Raw genomic sequence first — 22,893 nt, 5'->3', positions numbered from 1 at the left:
CAAAGTCCAACCACTGGCTTTTGACCATGACATAAACGGATGTCATGTTTGACCATGTTTTAGTGTTGATTCTTCTGGGGAAACTGTCTTAACCTTTGGTTTAGTGTTATTGTGGATCTCTGCCGTAGATGGCCTGCTGCTACGGATGTGCCAGACTCCAGCAACAACAACTACAACTATCTATCTCACCATTTTCATCTCTCTCTCTCTCTTAATCACCTTTATCCATCTTTGCAACCCCAACTTAGGCAAACTATTTGATTTCCCACTACATATAGAATATATGGAGCATTAGCATTAGGAAACGTGTTGAATTAAATAATAAAATAAAACAATAATTAATACATTTGATTTAAAAATGCAAATACAACCAATACTACCACTATTACAAATTATCTTGAATAATAGTTGGCTGTTCGCTGCTCCAAAACAACAGCCAAGACAGTAAGCTATCTGTTCCACACCATGGATGTAATATAGCTGCTCAACTATTGGTTAATTTCTAGGTATCTTATTTGATGCTCCAGTATAAAACAACCATATGGTGTTAGTGGAGAGTTCACGTCACAGAGCTAGCAAAATGTTAGCAACCGAAACAGGTAAAAACAGTGATTAAGGCAAATTGCATGTTTTTCGTTGTTGTTTTGCGTGTGTGTTTCATTTTCTGTCATTTGTTCCTCACTCAAAAGCTTCTGTTCACTCTAATGTATACATGTTGTCTCTCCAAGGCTGTACTTAGTTCTAAGAATCTTTAGGGCTGCAGAGGAAATGAACACAATTATCTCTTTAACAACTCACTACTCTACAACAAACTGCTGAACAATTACAAAAATAAAGAATTAGGCTATAAATGATGAAAACTGTCTCTTTTGACAGAGAGAGACCTGTATGTGTTATTTCTGCTTTGACAGTTTGACTATAAAAACTATTATACAGTCATTAACAATTATCTGTCTCCATTTTTGTCAGGTTTACAGACAATCCAATCGGAGCCAAGTCAGACAGCAGTGATAGCGATCATATTGCATCTATACAGGGATGGTGATTTACAACTGTTGAAAAATGATATCATTATGCAGAAATGCTATTACAACATCTCTTTCTGTTCCCTTAAAATGACTCAAGAAACCCTTTGTCCCTAAAAAAACCTCTGCTTACCTTACACACTTACTGTTGGTATTTAGACTAGACCCATTCCCAGCCATCATTGATCTATTAGCCACAGATGGCATAATATTTCACATAGCAACATCTAACTATGTTCCAACAGAGCAAAGTCGACTGAATGTCTGGGCGCTACAAGTTCTCACTAAGATATTTTGTCCCATATAAGCTACTGCAGTATAAGCTGCCCCCACACATCTTCAGCTCTAAATTTAAAGAAAACAAGAAGTTTTGTCATTTACTTTGAATACTGAAAGTTAGAACTCTAGGAGCCATTAAATTCCTCAATCCTTCTCATTTTAATACTCAAAGCAGTTATCTCAAAGTCGCCAAGCAATTTGCCATCCCAACAGCTTTCTAACAATCTTCATGCAATATTTGAACCTAAATCAGCAAAGCTGTGGGGCTTTTGGTGGACTAAATGGTTCAGAAAGCTTTCAAGAAACATTGAAATATGCTGCGCACCATCACAAGCAAATACACAGATTTGAGGCTTGGACTCCGCTTCCTTTGGTTTTATCACATTCGCTTCCCTTTCCACCAAAAAAATCTTCAAAGTCGCCAAAGAAAATCAAACCGCTTCTGTAAACCATCCCTGACAAACTGAAAAAAAACTAGAATGAAGTACAGAATGTGATCCAGATGCCTGGAAAATGAGTAACATTGGGCACTCTTTGCTGGATTCCTGATTGGCATCAAGAGTGAAAAACAACAAATAGAGCTAGAACGGCGCAAAATGCCAGACATCACAAAAAAGCTCCTTTGTAAATAGGTAACATCTTCAATAACTTTGTGTGGTCGATCAGCCACCGTGGTGTTGTTCTAAAGTGGCCACATCTAAACTGGATCCATGACTCAGGGTATGACTTCTGCCTGGTCTTCATCTCCTGAACTAATCCACACATGCTTCATCTGTGGCATTAGCCTCCAGGATGGTCGCCATAGCCACATGCATGCAGTTGCACAATCGCATTACCAAGAACAGGAATCTCACTAAAAACAAATGTTTGTTCACAAACGTGTGCATAGAATTTTGTGTGTGCATATTCCAGAACTGCAAGGACGTAATCAAAGTCAGTTTGGAGCTCAAGAGTTTGCATCTGATGCTGCTCAAGTGCATGTGTGTGCCTACCAGCTTTCCAACTCGTGTGAGAACTTACCGTGAGTGCAAAGGAGGACAGTGATGTGATAAGACTGTTGTGTTTTGTAAACCTGCATTTGCACATTTTCCACACCTGTGAATGTGCACTTGTGCGTCCACTTCCTGTATACAGTCGGTGGATTGGTAATGAGGTGATCTCATCACACATGATCCTTAGGGGAACAGCGTGTTCTCCTCAGTAAAAGTGCTGTTTGAGAACAATGTGTCCTTCACAGAAGAAATCCTTTCTTAATGGTTACATGGAGATGTTCCACTGGTGTCTTATTTCTCTTGGAGAATAGACCATCTGCAGCATTGGTGGTTGAAGTGTGCCACCTTTCTTTTTTTGCCCAGACAGAAGTGGAACCTTGCTAAAGTCAAATCCATGACCGGTGTCCGTTAAACTTCTACCTATCTTTGTTTGTGCAAGTCCAAACCAAAGCATACTTGACCAGGGCACTTGACCACAGCTGTACAACAAAACCCAGCTCACTCTCCTTGTTAAATGGATCATCAGCAATGGGAACAAGCTCTTCAGCCAGCAACACACTCTCCTTTAAAAAGGGAGTACTGTCTATGCAGTCCTGTTCTTTAATATTTATGGGAATACAATTCAATTATGCAAATTGATCCCTCTTTTAACAGTAGAGTGACACACTTCACATGATTTAACATTCGGTTTTAACAAATGCTCTCAGAACGATTAGAAAACTAATGAACTCTTATAATGAATAGAGCTTTAAAAGAGATAGTGGACTTCAACAACATGCCGTAGCTTTGACCACGCACATTAGGGAGAGGATTAAAGAGGATTTATGAATGCTAATGCACTTTTATGTGTCCGATAGCTTTGAGTGAGTGCACATGACTGCATGCTTCTCTAATTTTTTGGGCAATCAGCCCATTTTTTTTTTGTTTTGCATTCAGGATCAATGCCTTGTCAGCATCAATCTCTACTTCTCTTACTTTGATAAAAGAAACAAACTTCTCCGTCAACGCTGGGAGACATGCTTTTTAAATGTTCCAATTTCTTAAATGACTTAACTGGCAAACAAGCAAAATAAGTTGTTTTGCACGAAAACTGTGGCCACATTATCATCAGTGTGCCCAGTGATTAATGGATGACAGGTATCGAATTAGGAAAGACCAAAGACCGTTCTCCAAACAATGTGAAAAGCTGCTTCAAAAAGCTCATTATAAACTAATTTCAGATAAAAAATACAAGACGCTTTAATTTATCTGATTGTTGTTTGATGATATTTGATCAAATGTCTTCATATGGAAAGTTTTAATGCTTGTTAACCTCCGGTGGGGTAATTTACATCAAACAGCTTTTCTCTTTCAACTCGCACCAAATGTATTGTGTAATAATGACAAAGGAAAAAAGCAAAGACTTTAACAGAAGTACACCAAAAAAGGTTCTTTCACATATGCACTTCTGAAAATTTCCAAAGTTGCTTGTTCACACATATCCTTCAGAGCGGGAAGTTTGCCCTGTCGGGGAGAGGATGGTGGGCTGGGGCAGAAGATGAGTCTCGGAAAGCGAGACATCATATCAAAAGCACGCTGCATAATCCACATGACGATGGATGAAGCAATCTAGTCTGACGTGATAATGCCAGCTTCTGCATTCATATCAATGTGACGTGCAAGCAGATGCATATCCCACTGTTGTGCATCAACTTTCCCATCAATGCAATGTACAGACATTGTCCAAGCTCTTATTTTGAAGGCACAATTCTCGCTAATTTTGGGCTGACATTTTTCTCTACTTCTGAAAAGTAACAGAGGTTTTGTGCATTTGTGAATTTAGCTAAACTATATTCTGTATAAACTCGTCCTTACCTTAGTGACAGCAGGATACCCAGCAGACACCTCACCAGAGCAGTAGGGCTTCTCCTCGTGAGAAACTTCCACAGTGGAGGCCCACTGGTCGAGGAAACCATTGGGGGTGTAGAGGCCACAGTCCCTCACGCCTGTCTCGCGCTCAAAATCCTCACAGACCCCGTCACCATCGTAGTAGTAGCACATGCTGGGCTCCTCTGCAGGGAAACAACCAACAGAAAATACTTAATTAATTACATGTTCTTCATCTGTACAGGAGGAGTGTTTTTTTTGGAATGGCGAAGACTCTACAAGTCACCAGCAAACGCCAGACTCTTCGTTTCCTAAACAACAAGGCAACAATGCCATAAGAATCAATTTAGAGCGTATTACTAAATGCCTCTTCTTTGACTCTTCGTCATAGAAGATTTCAAACTCTGACTGTTTGGGTTACCTTTTCTAACCCTCTCTATTTTATTTTGAAAGGCGAAGAGTGAGATACCTACATCAAGGAGCATGAGGATGAAGGTTGGGGGGGAAAGGTGCAATGAAAAGGAGATGACATCCTCTGTGAGACAGCGATAAAAATGTGCGTGAGAGAGACAAACAGAGAGAAGGGTTTGAAAGGAGGAACCAGACAAAGTCAAGAGGTAAAGAAAGATACAGCCATAACTTTAACAGACGTCCCAGGTCTGGAACTGGAAGCTAAGAGACGGAAGGAGAGGTGGAGCGGAGCAGGGAGGTTGCTTGGGCCTCACTGCTCTCAGCTCTCAGCTAAAGCAGTGTCAGCCGGTGGGGTTCCAGTTAGGGGGAAAGGCGGCATTCTGTGCCAAGTTGGCTGGGGCCTCCTCCTCGAAATTCCAGCCCCTCTGCAGCACGGCCAAAAAAACTCAAGTCAGTTCTGTGCTCTGGCAACGGTGAAACGAGGGGCTACTGAGGGGGCATACGGAATACGCTCCCGCCACTCACTCAGCGGGAACGGAGGCAAGGAAGAAGGCGAGGAGCGAGACAAGAGAGAGGGAGCAAGAACGGTGGCTTGTTAAAGCTGCAAAAGTAATGGGGAGAGTGTGAGCTAAAGAGAGATGAAGGTGGAAAAGGAGGAAGAGTGTTGGACAGGGACATAATAAACAGATAGTGGAAAAAGTGGAAAAGGTGATTGAGTACAAGAGAAAAAAGTAGACAGATGTACAGTTGCAGGAAGAAAAGGGCGATGACATGAGCTAAGATGGAAAGAGATGGAGAAGAGAGAGAGCAGGGGGCTGTCTAAACAAACTTCAACACAGCATCCCAAGTTACACTGACGATATGTGAAAGTGGGGCCAATCCAGCCTTCCAAAGCTATCACTGTTATCTTAGCACAAATATGTGAATAAAGCTTAAGAAAATCAGATTACATTCCTTTTTGGAGAGGTTTCGATTCCCTTTTTTTCTTTCCTGGTATCGATTTCAATTCCTCGACTGGAGCTTTAGCCAATACCTCGAACCCCTCAGATAAAAGTGAGGTTTAAAAATATACACAACATTGCTTAACACTAATTGCTGACATTTAGTTCGTTTTTCTGCTGGAATCACAATGTGTGGTTTGTAACTGTGACTTGATAGTTTTCCCCAAAGTAGGGATGCACAATGTATATTTTGGGCGAACAAATCATTGAATTATCAGCTGATAATTGGATTATTGTCCTGTTGATACAATTTTAACAGGTGAAAGAATGATGAATAAAAGTTGCTGTCATTACCCATCAACAAGCCTACACATTCCTATTCCTACACAAGTAGGTGGTCGTATGTGATCTTCCACAAGTGCTGCTACAAGCTACTTTATTTTATTTATTTATTTATTTATTTATTTTTTATTTTATTCTATTGTATTCTATTCTATTTTACCTTTGTCATTGCTATTATTATTGTTATTATATTTTTTAACTATGTTAGTACATTGTTGTATTCCCCTGTCCCGTGTTGTATGCTGCTGTAACAAAAGTATTTCCCCCAATGGGGGACCAATAAAGTATATCTTATCTTATCTTATCTTATCTTATCTAACAAGAGAGTGAACAGGTGTGGATGTTTTTCACTTTTCAGAGAAGGATAACACAATTACAATTTCCAAAACATGCGCTGCAAGTATTGAGAGTGGAAGGAAAAAAGTCCACAAGTTAACACAAGAAATCTTTAAATTGCCTGAAAAGTTATCAACGCCATCATGATGTATTCAGGGAATACAAAGCAGCAATAGCCACAGCTGGCATTAACATCAAGAAAAAATGGCGAGTGCCTTGATGCTGTCTCAAGAAGCATTTGAGAACTAAAAAAAACGTACTCTAGATCATCTTTAGCTAGAGCAATCGTTGACAAAATTGCTGGACCCACCTTTCTCTTGGCAATCTTGTTGGCATCGGCCATCAGGAGCAGGTTAATATTAGTTTTCAAAGTCGGCGTAGAAATACCCATTGTGCATCCCTGCCTGAAACCTTTGGAGTCTTGGTATTTATTGGTTATGGTGTCAGTGCATTGTACTAACAAACACCTGACGTTGTATTTCAGGCAATATCACCTGTGCTTTATTGGAACAACTTTACTTTAAGCTTCATTTGCTGATGTGTTTACTGTAGCTTGAGCCCCAGACGCCCCAAGGATTTTAATGCCAAACGGGGTCGTGTCAAAAGAACTTGACAATATCGTCAATCCCTGATAATTCAGCTCGCCGTGTGAACAGCCTATTAAAGCTCATTCAGATTGCAGAACCCTGGCCCTGTTGTATACTTAGTGTCAATTCTCCATCCAACTCTATTTCACTATCCAACACACTGACAGGCAGACACTCACTCACACATGCAGACAGATGGACGGAAGGTCCCATCATTATAGTGTCAGATTTCTGCGCAAAACTACAACTATGTCAGACAGTGTCCGACACACACACACACACACACACACACACACACACACACACACACACACACACACACAAACTCTTGAGCACTGCAGTCGGTGGAAAAACAGCACAGCCGCTGCAGTCCAGCAATCTGACAGGGATTAAGTGGCTACTTCACAGAGGCTCACACGTGTGTATGCATGCATGGACTGTACATGCAGAAAAACACACACACACGCACAGTCACGACAGGGGGGCGAAATGATCGCCAGACAGCAAGGGAAGTGAAGAGGAAACCATCCATCTATTCATAAAAAAAAACTACATAGGAGATGCCAGTCATTCAACTGTGTAAGATGACTCACTCTTTTAAAAAATAATGATTTCCAGATTTGTATTTTAAACAGGAGGCTGAAGTGATTATGATAACTAATGGTATTTTTTTCTCTCTCTCTCTCTCAAGGAAGGCATAAAGCTTTTGGATTAAACACGCCCAGATGTCAAATGTTTTCATTCACAAAGTTACCATGTGTATTTCTACTTCAAAGCATCTTTATTTGTGTTAATATATATCATATAATGATAATGTTAAAAGAAGATAAGTCAGTGCAATCTAAACAGACATTAGTATTCTTGTACAAAAAACACACAACTGTAATGTTGCTGGTCCAATCTCAACTTGAGAAATGTATTGTAATGAACAAGATCAATGCTTTTATAGAGTTTATTTTAACCTGTGAAATATGTTGAGAAGTTTATAAGACAAGTTAGATAGCAAACTGTATAGTGTATACTGTATTGTATAGATATCCTCGTTTTTTTTGTCATAACTTCTTTTTTCACTAGTAAATGTTTGAGGGACTATTTTTTATCCGTTTCATTTTTAAATCTAAAAATTCATCTTTAAATCAAGGGTAAGAAGCAGGTCAATGCATGGTGAACATTTAGTTATGTGACTCTGTAATCCTGTAACTGATGTAAATTAGAAATATTTTCATTAGTTGCATTTGAAACTTTAAATCCAACTAAAATTATGCTGATACTAGCAAAGCACCAACTATGACTTCAATAATAGACATAAAGTACAATTATCACTTTTCTGACTGTGCCAACAAAAACAGAAAATGTAGAAGCTTCATAAAAAGAGAATTTATGGTGAAGCTGTTGCGTTGGATTGCATTAGTTTGCACAGGTGGTCATAACACTGTGGCTGATCAGAGCGCTGAATATCTGAAAGTGCACATTTCAGTTGATTTTATAACTCCAGTGAATGGTCTTGACTGGTTTTGAAACAGAATCAGGAATCCTTTATGTCCAAGACTGAGACGAAAATATTTTTGGGATCAGGCTAAGACTGAGGCTTTAAAAAAGTGGTCTTCATACCTAGACTTATCATAAGTACTTACACACAAAGAAGGTTAAAGGCACTGTAAGGAGTTTTTAACATAGTTTTAAATTGTGCCACACCTCGTTTGAGTGGGTTGAAGTTTTTTTCTTTGGATTTAAATTTTTTACAGAATATTTTGTCCTTTTGGCTGACACTGGAGCAGGATTGGCAAAATGATGTTTGTTTTTTATTGAATTTTTTTTTAGATGGAGAAACTCTAGCAGCATGGCTTTGCTAGGAGAAAGGGCAAATTGGCTATGAACAGGATTTAATGTTTATGCTCTTTGAGGACGAAAGAGTTCAAACATGTCCATATTCATGTTTTTGTGTTTACATTTTACAGCCATGCTCAGTCTCTGGAAATACGTGAGTAGTGGTGTGAGATTCAGAAACGGAGAAAATCGCTGCGACTGTCGCTCATGTTTTCTTCTTCTTTTGTTATATAATGCAGTTAGCATTCTTCTTCTTCTGTTTGCTAATGCGGTTTAATCTGGATCATTCTGATCCAGATTAAACCTTTTGAACACCCTGGACAACTTAAAGCCTTAAAAACACACTAAATGGATTTGAACCCCGACTCCTGAATATCTCCAGAAAAACAAGTCCGGCTGTCGTTACACTGCAGATCGAACGCTGTGAGCAGGATTCACTGACTAATAAATAAAGTGGGTTTCATGGAGAGACTGTTTTGGGTTCAGAGATCCTACAAAATAACTTCAATTTTTACTAAGTGAACGAATATTCGAAAATCATTGCCCATCCCTAGTAGCTACATATCAATACATTACCTCATCACTCCATCTTGCAAAAAGTCTTAAATAAAGAAAAGAAGCATTGAAAAGATTATCTATATTCTATTGATTTGCTTCCACAAATTAACGCTTTGGCAAGAGTCCCATCTTTGTGACAGTTGGTGTTGGTCCTCATGGGAACTGTAGTCCTCATCCCAGAAAAACACAGATTCCATCCAAAAGGGGGCCACCTAAGTTAACACGTCACGAAAACACCTCACAGTGCCTTTAACTAACTGTTACAGAGCATTTAGAGAAATAAACCAATGCTGTTATACCAGCATTATCATTACTAATGCATGACTCACCAATACAGTTGAAGAAGGACTCTTTCTTGCACTGACTGGAGCAGCCATCCCCATTTACAGAGTTCATGTCATCACACTCTTCTCCTTTGGACCTAAACGTTCAAGAGGCATTGATTAGAAACATCTTACACACACATTGAAATACGTTTCATCACATATTTATTATATGTTCTTATGTTGGTCTCTGTTACCTCTGGATGCGTCCATCCCCGCAGTAGGGTGCCCCAACTTCGTGCACCAAAGGCGGGGAGAGCACACTCTCACTGCGACTGGAGATGGTTTGGACCTGGTAGGTGTACACAACATGCGGTTCCACATCCCTGCACAGATAGATGAAAATGTCACACTGAGTCCACATATTTCAGGATTATGTGAAACCTGTTGAGAAGGGGGAAGAGGAATGAGAATGAGAATGGATGCACTGACCAGCCACGTCATCAGGCTAAAGCTCTGTTTGCTGGTGAGAATCAGTCGTAGCAACCTTTTAGAATTTTTACTACTTAAATTCAACACTACACACTTCCTCTCATGTACTTATCCACTCCTGCTCATATTGTTGCTGGCTCTGGGTCCAGACTTATGTTGTGTGTCCTTATCACAGTAATACAAGAAACCATCGTGGTGAATATATGGTGGCCGACCGGGGTAAAGACATTAAAAAAGCCCAGGAGATTTTCATCAGGAGAAACAGACTGCAAACTTAGAAACACAAAAACACAGAAAAAAAAAACTTAAGAGAAAATGCTGCACATCAACTCATCAAAATTGTAGTCATCCAGGCCTCCAGGGGCACTATATCATCTTACATTTTGAGAATGTATTTTACCTTGTTAAAGAAAGTGTTCTACAAAGCTTCAGTAAGAAGTTTCCAGGCACAGAGGGGAAGTTGGGCTGGGACTTTTTCCCGCTAATGCTAGCTAGTAGTAGTTTGGTCCATTTAGCGCCCTCTACAGGCCTGAGGCACTTCTGTTGACATGACTGGATTAGCAGCATTTTTCATTTATATATATTTTTTGACCATGCATCCCCAATGTATTTGCATTTCGTTTGCTGTAAAAGCAATGGCGTCTGCTTTTTTAGCATGTATTTTCATTCGTAGTACGCTTTCATTGTTTGGTGAATTAAAAGCGTTCTTGAATTTGCATTATCTCTTAAGTAGCGGCTTGTTCTTCATATGAAAAAACCTTTGGGCTGCTTGATGGCCACCATAAAACTACACAATGGACAGGAGAAATATTCGTGGACTACTCACTTTGCCAGTGCAAGTCGCCATGATGGTTTCTTGAGTCACCATGATAAGGAAGTCTGAAATAAAAGTCTGAAAGGAAAAAAAAAACATAAATGAGAAAACCAAAACCATAAACAAAACAAATCAAAGCTTTAAATGAGGAACCAAAACCATAAGCAAAGCAACAAAACTAAACTCAAGGAAAGAAAACTGGAACTACTGAAGTACAAGTGAGGGTGCTAACATGACATCGTTTGTCCTGTTTTTTAGTTTCTTTTTTCTTTCTTTTTTTATTTTTGATCGGTTGTTTGCCTTAACATGTGGTTAAATAATCCCTGTTGGCTTCTGAACCTCTTTTAAACACTAGGATCTTACTCAAGGTTCCTGTAAGCCACTTCCAGATTGAATTGCACACACTAGCAGAAGAAGAAACTTGGAGCTAGTGCAAGCAGCCTGTTCCTAGAATCCACATTTAAGTGTTCATAGAACCAAGAACAAATGGAAGAATAAATAAACATAATAGAAAACATGTAAAGGCAAACAATTAATCTTTTCTTCACTTTTCTTTACCGACTGCAATACGTAACCGAAACATCAAAAACAGGATAATTGATTTTCACATCAGCACTCTCATTTGTAACTGTGTTGTTTACAGTTTTCTTCCCATTGTTGCTTATTTTTTCCCTTATGCTTACAGTTTTGGTTTCTCATTTCTAGTTTTGATTTGTCGCTTATGGTCATGGTTTCTCCTTCATGGTTTTCTTTTTTGGCTTTCAGAGTTTTTGACCCTGCATTGTGTGTCTGAGTGTGTGTTTAAAAAAAGACTCAAGACCAAGGCTCTGTTGAGATTCAGACATGGAATCACTTAGGAATGTTGTGCCAGTGTTTCTAAAGCTTTTCGGTTTTTAATGAGACACTCGTTTACACATCTCCCCTCTGACCAGCGCAGACTATTTTTTGTAAAAAAAAAAAAAAAAAAGGCTGTAAAAATTGTACAAACCATTACAGCGTCAGCGTCTGTTTATGTTTGCAACCTTGCAACTGATAAACACTCCATTAGGGGTGCTGGCGACACACAACTTTTGGCGTATTTTCCCCAACAATAGAAGCTCAAAGCTTTAAGGGGGGTAAAAACCAGAATTTCAACATATCCCTCCTGATTCTGACATAATTTTTTGTAGGTTGGGTGTTTTGCTTTGTTTTATTGCTCTGTTTCAACCACAGAGCCATTTCTTTATTTTTGTCTGTGATAAAATTCACAGACCTTAACCATGTCACAAGCGGTCATTGACTTGGATTTGATGGTGAAAGCTTATTACATAAACAATTACATCATATAGGAATGTTAAATATCAAATGTGGTCTATCAAACTTACCTTTCCGGGTTCTTTTTTATTTTGTTTTTATTGTATAATCTTGAATATAACACACTCAGTTTTTGTGAGTGTCCCAGAGGGGAATAGGATTGAATCTGTTTTCCTGCATGAAGACTCTTATTGCTTTCAACAAAGTCCACAATGTGCAGTTTCTGTGAAACTGTGTAGCTCTTAATAGTACCATTTGTTTTCACTAACCTGTTAGCTATCGTAATCATGTTGTATCACTCAGTAGGGGCAGCACTGGTAGCATTTGTAGCTGTGAGGTACTGTGAGTGTATATTAGCATTAGCTTGCTCATTTGTCTCAAATTGAGTCTTTTCACAACGCCACCAGAGTTACATTCTAAACAGTACTCTACAGTTTTTTCTTAAAGTTGTTTCTGCAGCAGGTTGAAACTCCCTTTATCTGACACTTAGCACTTACAGGCATTAAAAAATGACAATGTGTGTGTAGCTCACAAAAGAGACTTTGATACAATATATAATGTTTCACGGCCAGCCAAAAACTCCTTCTAGTAGCTTTAATATACTTAGAGAAAATGTACTGTTATGCAAAGTTATGCTTTAAGAACATGACAGGTTTGAGGTATAAAAATAACTGAAAACAAAGCTTTAACAAAACATGTTCATCTTTGAAACACGTGACTTTGTGGGGACCATCGAGAAAATGAGCAAGTGTAATGTATGCTATATGTTCTCTTTCTACATGAATACATAAGGAGATAGGAATGCGTGATTGTTGAGTATAATCATGGCTTGTATTGGTAAAGTAGATTGCAAGAATAATGTATATGGGAAGGGTACATCAGTAAATGGGGGTAAATGCAAGCAGTGAGTTAACCACAGATCATTTCATCTGGACCATCAAGTACAGTAGACCTAATTATGGAATGCCCTCTGCAATGATGTAAATATAGTGACAAGCATGCAGGGATATTGTGCTAATCATATGAACATCAGGGCATGTGCTGGTTCTTTTGAAGCCCATGTTGCTTGGATGCCAGCTCGCTTGCCGCAGGTGCATGTGTGTTTCAGTGCATGTTGAAAGCTTTTATTCCATAAAGGTAGAAAAGTGCAGATCATATTCTTGGACTAATTGTAGTCCAAGAATACTTGAATGTTCCAAAAGGCATGTTGATGTTCAAATAAACTCAAACAATGAAAATCAATGATTATTTTCTTCATGACGTTTCTGACTATGATCCATTGCTTTTGTTTTCATCCCTTATCGTCATGTCCCTCATATTTGTTCATCGAATTCCAGCTGATAAAAGTAGACCAAGTTGAAGTTAGCTGCGCTTTCCTAATATAAACTGACGGACCTAAAGATCAAGTAACAAAATGATTTTCCCCACAGCAAAATCTGTGCCTCGGATGAGATATTTATGTTGGCTTTGTTATTATCAACACAGAATGTTTGACCTGACAGACTCTCTTTTATACTACAGTGTGTCCTGTTCTGCGATGTTGGCTCATGCTAGTGGAACTCCAGGATACACTCAAACATGCCCTCACTAATTGAATTAGTTTAGCCCCTGGAAAAGTCAAGCTGTGGGAGACTTTATCTTTGAGCAGAGCAAACACACAGAATAGAGGGAAAGAAAAGAGAACAAGATATTGCTTTTTCAGCTAAGCAGTACCTGAATCTCCTTCATACCACGGGTAAAGCCAAAGGTAATCAGTAGGTTATCTATGTTAAGAGATATGTGCATGTAAATTCATGAGTAGTATGGTCTGGTAGATGGGAGGGTTTGGTAGTTTACTGGAACATTGCTTAGATAGTAAACAAAGCCAAATGCATCCGCCGTAAGTCCACAACGTTAAGTTGCTGTGTAGCTCTTTCAAGTACCTTCTGTTCACGCCATGCAGAGTTTGCAGTAGCTTCGGAGAGATGCGGTTCGGTAGTTTAGATCCCCACCCATAACTTTGATAGTTGAGAGGTATGAACCCACTCACCTGGAGGGGCTCAACCCCCACTTGCACTTGTTGTCTAAAAATCCATGGGTCCTTTTAATTTAACCAGTATTCCACAAGTTTTATTGATATAAAAGTATACTGCTGATTTCTTTAAATTCAGGATTGAGACCAAAAGGGGGGGGGGGGGGGGGGGGGGGGGGGGTTGTTAAAAAGGCTCCTGCTATATGCTGCCATAATGCCCTACTACCTGGATGTATAGAATCACAGATGACAGATGTTGTATGTACCCTGTGTCAGGATGACCTGGCAAATAACCATTCGACCACAGCAATGCATAACCAGCAGTTATGTGGACGTAAACCTGCAAGGAGAACTGAAAACTGGTGGTGCTAGCTCTGCTAGTGTTAGCCACACTCAGTGAACCAATTTGATATTGTTTACTCGCAGACTCTTTGATCCCATTATTGACTTTCTTCTATTGTTTTCTAACCTACAGATAAGTTGGTCAGTCAGCATTTAAATTTCGATTTCAAATTAGTCGCTTTAATACATCGCTGATATTTGGCACTCATATAGAAGACAGCAACTTAACATAGTGCTATGAATCCTCCATCCCATAGGATGGAGGAGTGGGATATGTAAGGTTGACATTAAGAGTCACTGGGACAATAACAGACGATAAATATGGGATGTAGTTTTTGGCTGTTATCATCATTACGTCTCAGCTGTGTTACAAATGGTGGACCAACTGTGTATGTAATGGATCATACTGTATTTAGAGATGGAGATAACGACATAAAACAGCACTATTATCTGCAACCTTCTAAGTAATATATGTTGTATGATATGCAAATGATGCTACAAAGGACTTTACTCCTGTCACAGACAACCCATCACATGATAAGATTTCATCATGGGTGCTTCTTTGTGCATCCAGACATTCTTCTTAAGAACCCCCACAGGAATGGAGGTTTTATCTTGGCTCGTGCTCAAAGTCAGGCACAGTAATATGCCGTTCAAAGATGTTTTGATAGCACCAGGTGATTACATATGGAAGCATGTGCTAATGTATGTGCCAGCTACTGAGAGCAAGAACAGTTTCCGTGTGTTTGTGATCATCTGTGTGTGTTCCTGCCTTCACTTATGTGCGCACTAGGCTAATGTGTGAGCATGCATATGGATGTGTTTCCGCTCTGTAGCTGTTTGTTGCTCTTGGCTGACAGATTACAGATGAGAAAAGCAGATACATTTAAGGAAGTTGAGAAAATATCATAATTGAGCCTGCAAGAACAACAAACAGGACAGTTCTCCCTTTGGAAGTGCGGCAGCTGACATGCATTTGAGGTTTCACTGCAATTTTACACCTACAAACAATCTAATGGCACATGTTTATTCCTTTAAAAGGTGCATACATACATATATTCTCTTAAGGATAAGTCTGTGTTGGAGTCAGATTACCTTTGCATTAAAAGCCACCTCTGTGGATTCAGGATAGAAAGCTAAATACCAGAGTCCCCCCTAAACCTTGACCATTTACCTGAATCACAGCTTGTATTCAGCTCATCTCTCTGCTGTATAAACTGTGTATGACCCAAAATATGAAACCCAGGCAAAAAACAAAAGGGTTGCTTTTAATATTGCAACAGACAGCTGACAAGTTTCTGAACCTATACCAATAACCAATGGTAACCTGCTCCTGATGGCCAATACCAGTAAAATAACCAACATTTTTTTTATGTTTTTGTGTTTTAAAATGTGGAGCTATGCACATCTGGAATAATGAAAGGCGCATATAGATAATTTCTTACTTTAACTTTTGTTTCCATGCTAAAAACAAAGAAGAGTTCTGATTCTTTTAATTGATAATTATTTGACTGTAAACCAGAGCATTCCTGTGTAAGTAATAAGGTATTTTCATAATTAAGTTTCCGTTCAGCTACTGTGCCATCAAACTTAGCATGCTCACTCCATATGTCTGTTTTTAAAAACTTCCGTCACTAACGTTGTTGTTGATCAGACAATGAGTGTGTGTAGAGATCACTTCTGAAAGGTAGCGGCGATTCAGGATACTGATCCAAATACGCCATTGGCTGGTGAGGTCCTTGGTCGCCTAGGCTGGTCATCAACTGCTGTAAATTCTGCCGTTTTGTCATGAATTTCTTTAACTTTTGGTTGTCTTTCTGCAGTTCAGCACTACAGCTTTAGCATTTTTTCTTTCTTGGGGGTGCTAATGCTAGCTTTGGTAACTGCTAGCTACTCCTTCGTTGCAAAGACAACTTTTTCAAGTGACTTGAGGATTAGTTGTGTTACAACTCGAGGACTTTTCGTCTTCCTCTTGAAACACTTCTAGCACATTTTTTGCAAAATGCAATCATATCATTTCCCTCTGAAACAGGGAAAAACATCCACACCGGTGACGCCATTTTTACTCGTCAGTTTGTTGTGGCTTTTTCATCTTCTCTTTAATGTAATGGAGGATCACATTAATGTCACATATTGTGCCTGACTGTTTAAGCTTGTTAATAAATAAATGAAATTAACTTTTAGCTGTTTTTTTATCAAATGAAATTGTATAATAATACATTGTATTGTATTAATGGGAATAATAAATAATGATGAAATATTCCCATTATCGACCAGTATTTCATTTCTGCTGACAAGTCTCTCAAATGCCAAAATTGCCGCCTCTGATAACAATTATTATCAGTCCTTTATCTTCAAAAAGTCTTTGTACAGCCTCTGCCAAAAAAGAAACCATCTTCCTTGAAGTCCACACCAACAAACCTGCAAACCCACTTTTAAAATCCAGTTTTAGTATCCCAATTCCATTCCTACACAAGTTGTCTGTAGTGTATCCTGGAACACAGAAGGCAGGAGAAATTCTAGTCAGTGCACCAGACATCCCAAAGACTCCCCACGAGGACTGCACTGTTTGCTCTGTCTGCAACCCAAGAATATGGTTCTTATTAGAGGTGGATTACGCAAGGCTCATTTCTAAATGTCCAACTTCCTATAAAGGCAGGGGATGGCGGGATGTTAAGAAGGCAAATCAATGAGCGATGAGAGGGAATTAAAATTTATGAGAGGTCTAAAAGTGTTGCCAAAGCTTTCATAGTTTATCTAAAATATTGATTATTTTCTTAAGGTGATGCTGAAAGCGGGATTAAATTCAGAATGAATACAGTTCAAACTCTCTTTGTATTTAATCGTTATCAGCCATATCAATGAAAGAAAACAATCAAAAACAAATTACGCCTGCTTGATCCAATGGCATCATTTGGTGTTAGATTTTTTTGACACATGTAAGGTACGTGTGTTCTGGTTTGGCATGGATATCAATAAATGGAGTTGCCAGTGACAGCAGTTTCAGGACACATAGCTGCTTTTCACAATTAGCTAGAAAGTGTGTATCAAAAAAAAATCCGAGCTTGCATCTTCCTGAAGGAAACTAAAGTAGACTGGGTTCTCGTGCAGCAGCAGACTTTACATATTGGAATATAATGCAGAGGAGCAATGCAGGACAAGAGAGGGGAGAGTCTAATTACAGGGGGGCTGTGGGACAGTGGTGATACTGGGGGGAGCTGCCCTCTCCCTTTTGGCTGGGAGGTCTCTTCACATCAGCTCTGAGATAGGCTTTGACTGAATGACAGCTCTGAAATCCACATCAGGAAGAGGATTAGCCCATGGGCCGGGGTGCTTTAGAGGAATGGGGTCAAACTAACCCAATCCTTCTACCCTTTCTCTTCATACTTTCTCAACCCCCCAATGTTCTTCTCCATCACCTATTGGCCTCTTCCAGCCCCACAATGATTTACCCCCAACTGGTCAAACCTTCCACCCCTGCGTCTCCTCTCCTCTTCACTTCACCTTTCTTACCCCCCGCCATAATTTACTCTGTCACCCTGACCTCCAAGCCCCGAGCCATTCCAAACAAACCACCACCCACGGATGGAGCCGAGGAAGCCAAGATGTCAGTTGTCCTCTTGCTCAGTTTGCCCCGGCTCAGGTGAAGGCCAGTGGCCCAACAGTGGGAGGTCAATCACCCCCCACATCTAGACCTCCATTGCTTCATCCAACCCAGTGGAAACATGTTGCAAGAGGGAGAAGAAGAAGCAGCTTACTGTGTGGTCAACAAAGCATTTCAGCAGCTGGAGCGAGGCAATCAAACAGAGCACTTAACGTTGGCGTGCCAAAACATCTGAGTGAACTTTGCTCTCATGCTTTTCCATGTCAAAGGCTCTGTTTGTTGTGACACAGTGAGTGTGATGAGGCTTCATAATAGCAATTAAACCAATGTATCCTGGGAGTTTCTGACTTTTGGTTGTCCTTTTGGTTGTCCTTTTGGGCAGACTTTTTTCTCATAGTTGCACAGCAGCTGTACATACCTGAATCTACTTGCATTTCACTCTCTTGGTTTGAGATGACATGACAGATAGATCTCAAAACACTGTAAACCACTAATTTATTGGTTCCCCTTGCACTGGTCTCATAGGCTAGTAAGACAGCCATCAATGCATTGATTATCTACTGATAGTATGTTATAATATTGTAAGTACTGTAAAGACTGTAAGACAACGAGTGACTAGCAGAGGGGGCTGGAGCCCTCCCAGGCTAATTGGTAATGAGCATCGGTTCATACTTCAAAACAATTCAAGTTATGGATGGGGATCTCAACCAGTGTATTGGTATTGATCGCAAACTCCACATGGCATAAACAGATTGTACAAGAAAGAGCTACACAGCTGCACAGAAATTGTGCTTTGCTGAACACAATTAGAATCATCACGCAGGAAGACAGTTCAGACAGTCCCCCAAAATAGACTCTGTCTTATATACAATATTCTGGATTTTACCGCAACGCATCCTTGCAAACCATCCCAATAACATGTTCTCTTTTCTTTGTTTGACTCCTTTTTTTCATCATCTCTTCCAAGGATCTGTATTTTACATTTAGTTTCAAATGTATTAGATAAATACAACAATACATATTTCATGATGTTACACTTATTATGCATTGGAATGAGTTTAAAAATCGGTTGACTGGTACTCTGACTTGTTACAGACTTTTTCTGACCATCCAACGGAGACGAGCTCCCATATGCTCTCACGAAAGAAAACAGTCAGCCAGTGCCACTGACCACCACCACTGGAATGCAACCACAGCTAGTATAATATACCACAGCAGTGAAACTACCTACAGTACATCAATAATCACTGAAGTGTGCCAAAACCCCCACATAAATACGTCTTTACAGAAGACCGCCTTCTACAGACACTGCCATTCAATCAGGAAATTCTCCGAGCCACCTAATGGAACTTAAGTATCATCGCTCCATCTTGCATAACATGCATACTCACCCTTTTGTCTGTTATCAAGCACTTTCCTTGTCATGTGAACCACGCTGACAGCACGATAGTGAGATGGCATAACACGCAGCCGTGCCATGTATAGCACAATCTTTATCCAGTCAGCACATTCCATGAAAGCAAAGCACTAAACTCTCACCACAGTGTGCAGATAATACCTTTAACAAGCCATCTGTTTGCCTTTGCTTCATGGAACATGGGAAAAAACAAATGTGGGCAAGCATTGACCTGTGACTTAGGAAACAAATGTTGGGCTGCAGATTTGAAACTGCAGGAGCAGTGGTTGCTTGCAAGCGCTCCTGGGGGTATTGGAAAGGATATCTGGTATTACACCAACATATTTTCATGCATACTTTCCACAGTGAGGCAAAAGAAAACGTCTTACTAGTGCGTCCAAAATACCCTTATAACATCATTTCGGCAGGAAGCTAAATGGCAGTCACTCAGCAATTCTAAACGTATAAAAACAGAATACTTTGGGTTGAACCAGTTGTTTCAAACTAAAGCATGTAAAATGTACCATAACACCCTCCTCCTCCTATGCTTTAGGAGAAAAAGCTGGTGTTGCAAACCTTGCAAAAGTGCAACCCACATTGCATCTTGTGCATTCTGCTGACACATGCAGATGTCTGTCTTTGTGCAGTAATATTCACCTACCAGTTCACTCACCTGTCTGCGTAATGGCGGGTAGGTTCATTCAGCAACAGACCGTGTGGTGCGTGGGTGAATGGCGGTTGGCGCAGCAAGCGGTAGCGTAGTGGTTGACAATGCCTACAGAGTATGCAGTCTGGCTTGGATGCCAAGAGGGTGGCATCGATCTCAAGGTGTTGCTCCATAGTGAAAAACTGAACCCCATAAACCTCCTCCTCTATGTCCAGCTTCAGAGTCAGCGGGGTGTCGCAGAAGACGTTACTGGGGCCCAGTGAAATGTTGTTCCCACTCACAGTCAGTAGCAAGATGTTATGGATTGCTGGCAGCGCTGTTTCCTCAGGGCTGAAGAAGAAGGTGACCCACACAGTCAGGGACTCTGGCACCAGGGGGTAGAGGAACTCAAGTTGGAGCATGCAGCCCTGTAGAGGGCACTCCGACAGGCCCACAATACCTTGCTCGATCCCTGCGTTTGGACTCCAGGTGCGGACACTGGGCTCACAAGCTTGCTCCACATCTGGAGGACCTGAGGGATAAAATCACGAAAAGGGACACAGAGTTACCCACAGAATCTACAACATCAAACTTGTAGAGAAGAATTAAAACATGTTCGATAGGCCTTTAAACCAGTTGCAATTATCCATACCCGCCCAGCCACCCTCTTAAATAACAAAATAAACCATTGTTATTGCCACTTTACAATCTTGCAATTCTATTTGGTGAAGCGAATGATTAGGAGTCTTGGGAACAAAAGGATAACAACGTAATCTCAAGCTTTAAAAGGGCAAGAAATCCCATTAGCTGGCTTGGAGTGATACAGATTACAGGCCACCTTGTAGGTCACTTTTGGTAAACGGAACCTGCATAAACTGTAAAGAGACTCATGCAAACTTTAGTGCTGCACCTCTTTCTGTTTAGGATGCAGAAAACTGTCTGAATATGTAAGATATCTGTAAAGCAATTAGTATTTCTGTGAGTGCTGACAGACCAAAAATTTGCATCAGTGATCTTGGTAGTGTACCAACACCCTTTGCAACATCAAGGTAGAGGTGAAACTGAGAGTTCATTGTGAGTCTATCTGCAGAGGAAAGGCAGAGCTGAGGTGTGTACCTTTCAAGAGGGGCCTGTGCAGGGTTCTCACTTCAGCAGTCATTACAACCTCTAAGAGTCACACTCCAGCCATATTTGGAGTCCACACACAGCTAACTCACATTATCCCAAGTGACGTACACTAACATTCATCAAGCACTTTTAGAAGCCAGCAAGCAGCAGACACTATGTTCTCCCTCGATTTCCTTTTGTGCATTTCCAAGCTGGCAACCAACGAAGCCATTTGCTAACCTCATTTCTGGGCACCGTGCAAAATTCCAGTGTTTAATCAAGTGAGGACTGAATACGGTTTCCAAGCCACATTATCTCAACACATTTATTATTGTACTGTAAGTGTGTGTGTGGCCAGAGTGGAGGTGAATTAAAGAAAATGAGAGACAGAGAGAAAGAGAAAGAGAGGGAGGGAGAACGAGGGGGGGAGGCTGGGAGAGAATGAACCAAGATACTCCAAGAGCTTGGCTTTGCTCCGCTCATGTAGTCCTGGCTTTCTTGGTACATTTCATTGAGTTTGCAAGGAAGGGAGCTGAAGCCACTGAAAATATTTTGTAATGTCAGCTGTTATGATGGGCCCTACTCCTGCTTTGGCGCTGCCGCTAATGTGGTCGGAGATTTAAGAGGAGACAGAACAGCGGTGTCATCCACTGTGTAACCGGAGGCACTGCAAACTGTGTGTCAGAGATGTTTCTGTGATTGGCAGCACAATTAGTGCTAGCAAAGGGTTTGAAATCCAACTTTCAATCAATGATGATTCATATTTAATTATCCGTTTAACTGTTGACAGAGCAGCTACCTGCAACAGGCCATCAAAATTCCCATTGAAAAGATAAATAGTGCTTTCTGTATTGATGTTTTACTCTCTGAAAAATGTGCAGTGGAACATAAGCCCTTCTTAGGAACATGTCAGCTGCTTACTTCTACAAATGGCCCACATCCTAAGCCTAGTTCATCCAGAGTGGAGAGGTGGACTAAAGGTGACTGAGACATCCGGACCTTGGCTTTGAATACGGGCCATTCATTCCCGGTTGAAAAACTGATTCAAGGACTTCTAACAAAACCAAACAAATCTTCATTATTTATTTCAATTTAATTTCAATTTATATATTTATAGACATTTCATTGTTTTTTTTATATATATATATATTTAATTTGTATATTACTGCACTATGTTTGCCATAGGCCACATTCGCCATTTTTTTTCTGTTCTCATAAGAATTTTAGGGATGGGCAAGGGCTTCCTAACTCGAAAGGAGGCTCACAGCTGCTTGAAGAATAAACTGAAAACAGCTTAATTGAGGAAAAATCATGTGGCTGGTTGACCACTATGTAGTCCCGGCTGTTGCTCATGAAATATTTCCTAGTGGCCAAAAAACATAAATGCAGCTTTAAATTAAAATGTATCAATCAAGTTAATAGAAAAGCCAGCAGGTACAATGAACTACAACAGAAGAAAGGGCCACATTGAAGAAGAAAAATATTAAGATTTCTCAAATAAATCTTACAATTTACAGGAATTAAGTCATAAGAGAAAATATATGTTAATTTACAAGAATAAAGTTGCGATATAACAAGAATAAAGCCATGAATTAACATGGTAACACAGGTAAATAAAAATACTGATATAGTTCTGTTCTCAAAGCATTTGATGTACGCTGTAGTCGGCGGGATGAGTACAATGTCCAGACGGGACGATAATCCGTAGGCTACGGAGAATCACGGTGATCCGCAAAAAGTCTAGAGAGCCGGATGAATACA

General features: G+C 40.1%; 1 protein-coding gene across 1 annotated transcript in view; it reads right to left on the bottom strand.

Moving 5' to 3' along the window:
• pappaa (pregnancy-associated plasma protein A, pappalysin 1a) overlaps nucleotides 1-22,893 on the bottom strand; it is a 105,008-nt gene that overhangs the window by 58,938 nt on the left and 23,177 nt on the right. Inside the window, exons 7-10 of the mRNA XM_034709161.1 lie at nucleotides 20,053-20,557; nucleotides 9,685-9,813; nucleotides 9,494-9,585; nucleotides 4,151-4,347 (exon numbers count right to left, since the gene is read on the bottom strand). Coding sequence (XP_034565052.1) covers nucleotides 4,151-4,347; nucleotides 9,494-9,585; nucleotides 9,685-9,813; nucleotides 20,053-20,557 — 923 coding nt within the window. The remainder of the gene's footprint in view (nucleotides 1-4,150; nucleotides 4,348-9,493; nucleotides 9,586-9,684; nucleotides 9,814-20,052; nucleotides 20,558-22,893) is intronic.

The sequence above is a fragment of the Notolabrus celidotus genome, chromosome 19 (genome assembly GCF_009762535.1).
Source record: "Notolabrus celidotus isolate fNotCel1 chromosome 19, fNotCel1.pri, whole genome shotgun sequence".
Classification (NCBI taxonomy): domain Eukaryota; kingdom Metazoa; phylum Chordata; class Actinopteri; order Labriformes; family Labridae; genus Notolabrus; species Notolabrus celidotus.
This window is presented reverse-complemented; position numbering and strand designations above follow the sequence as displayed.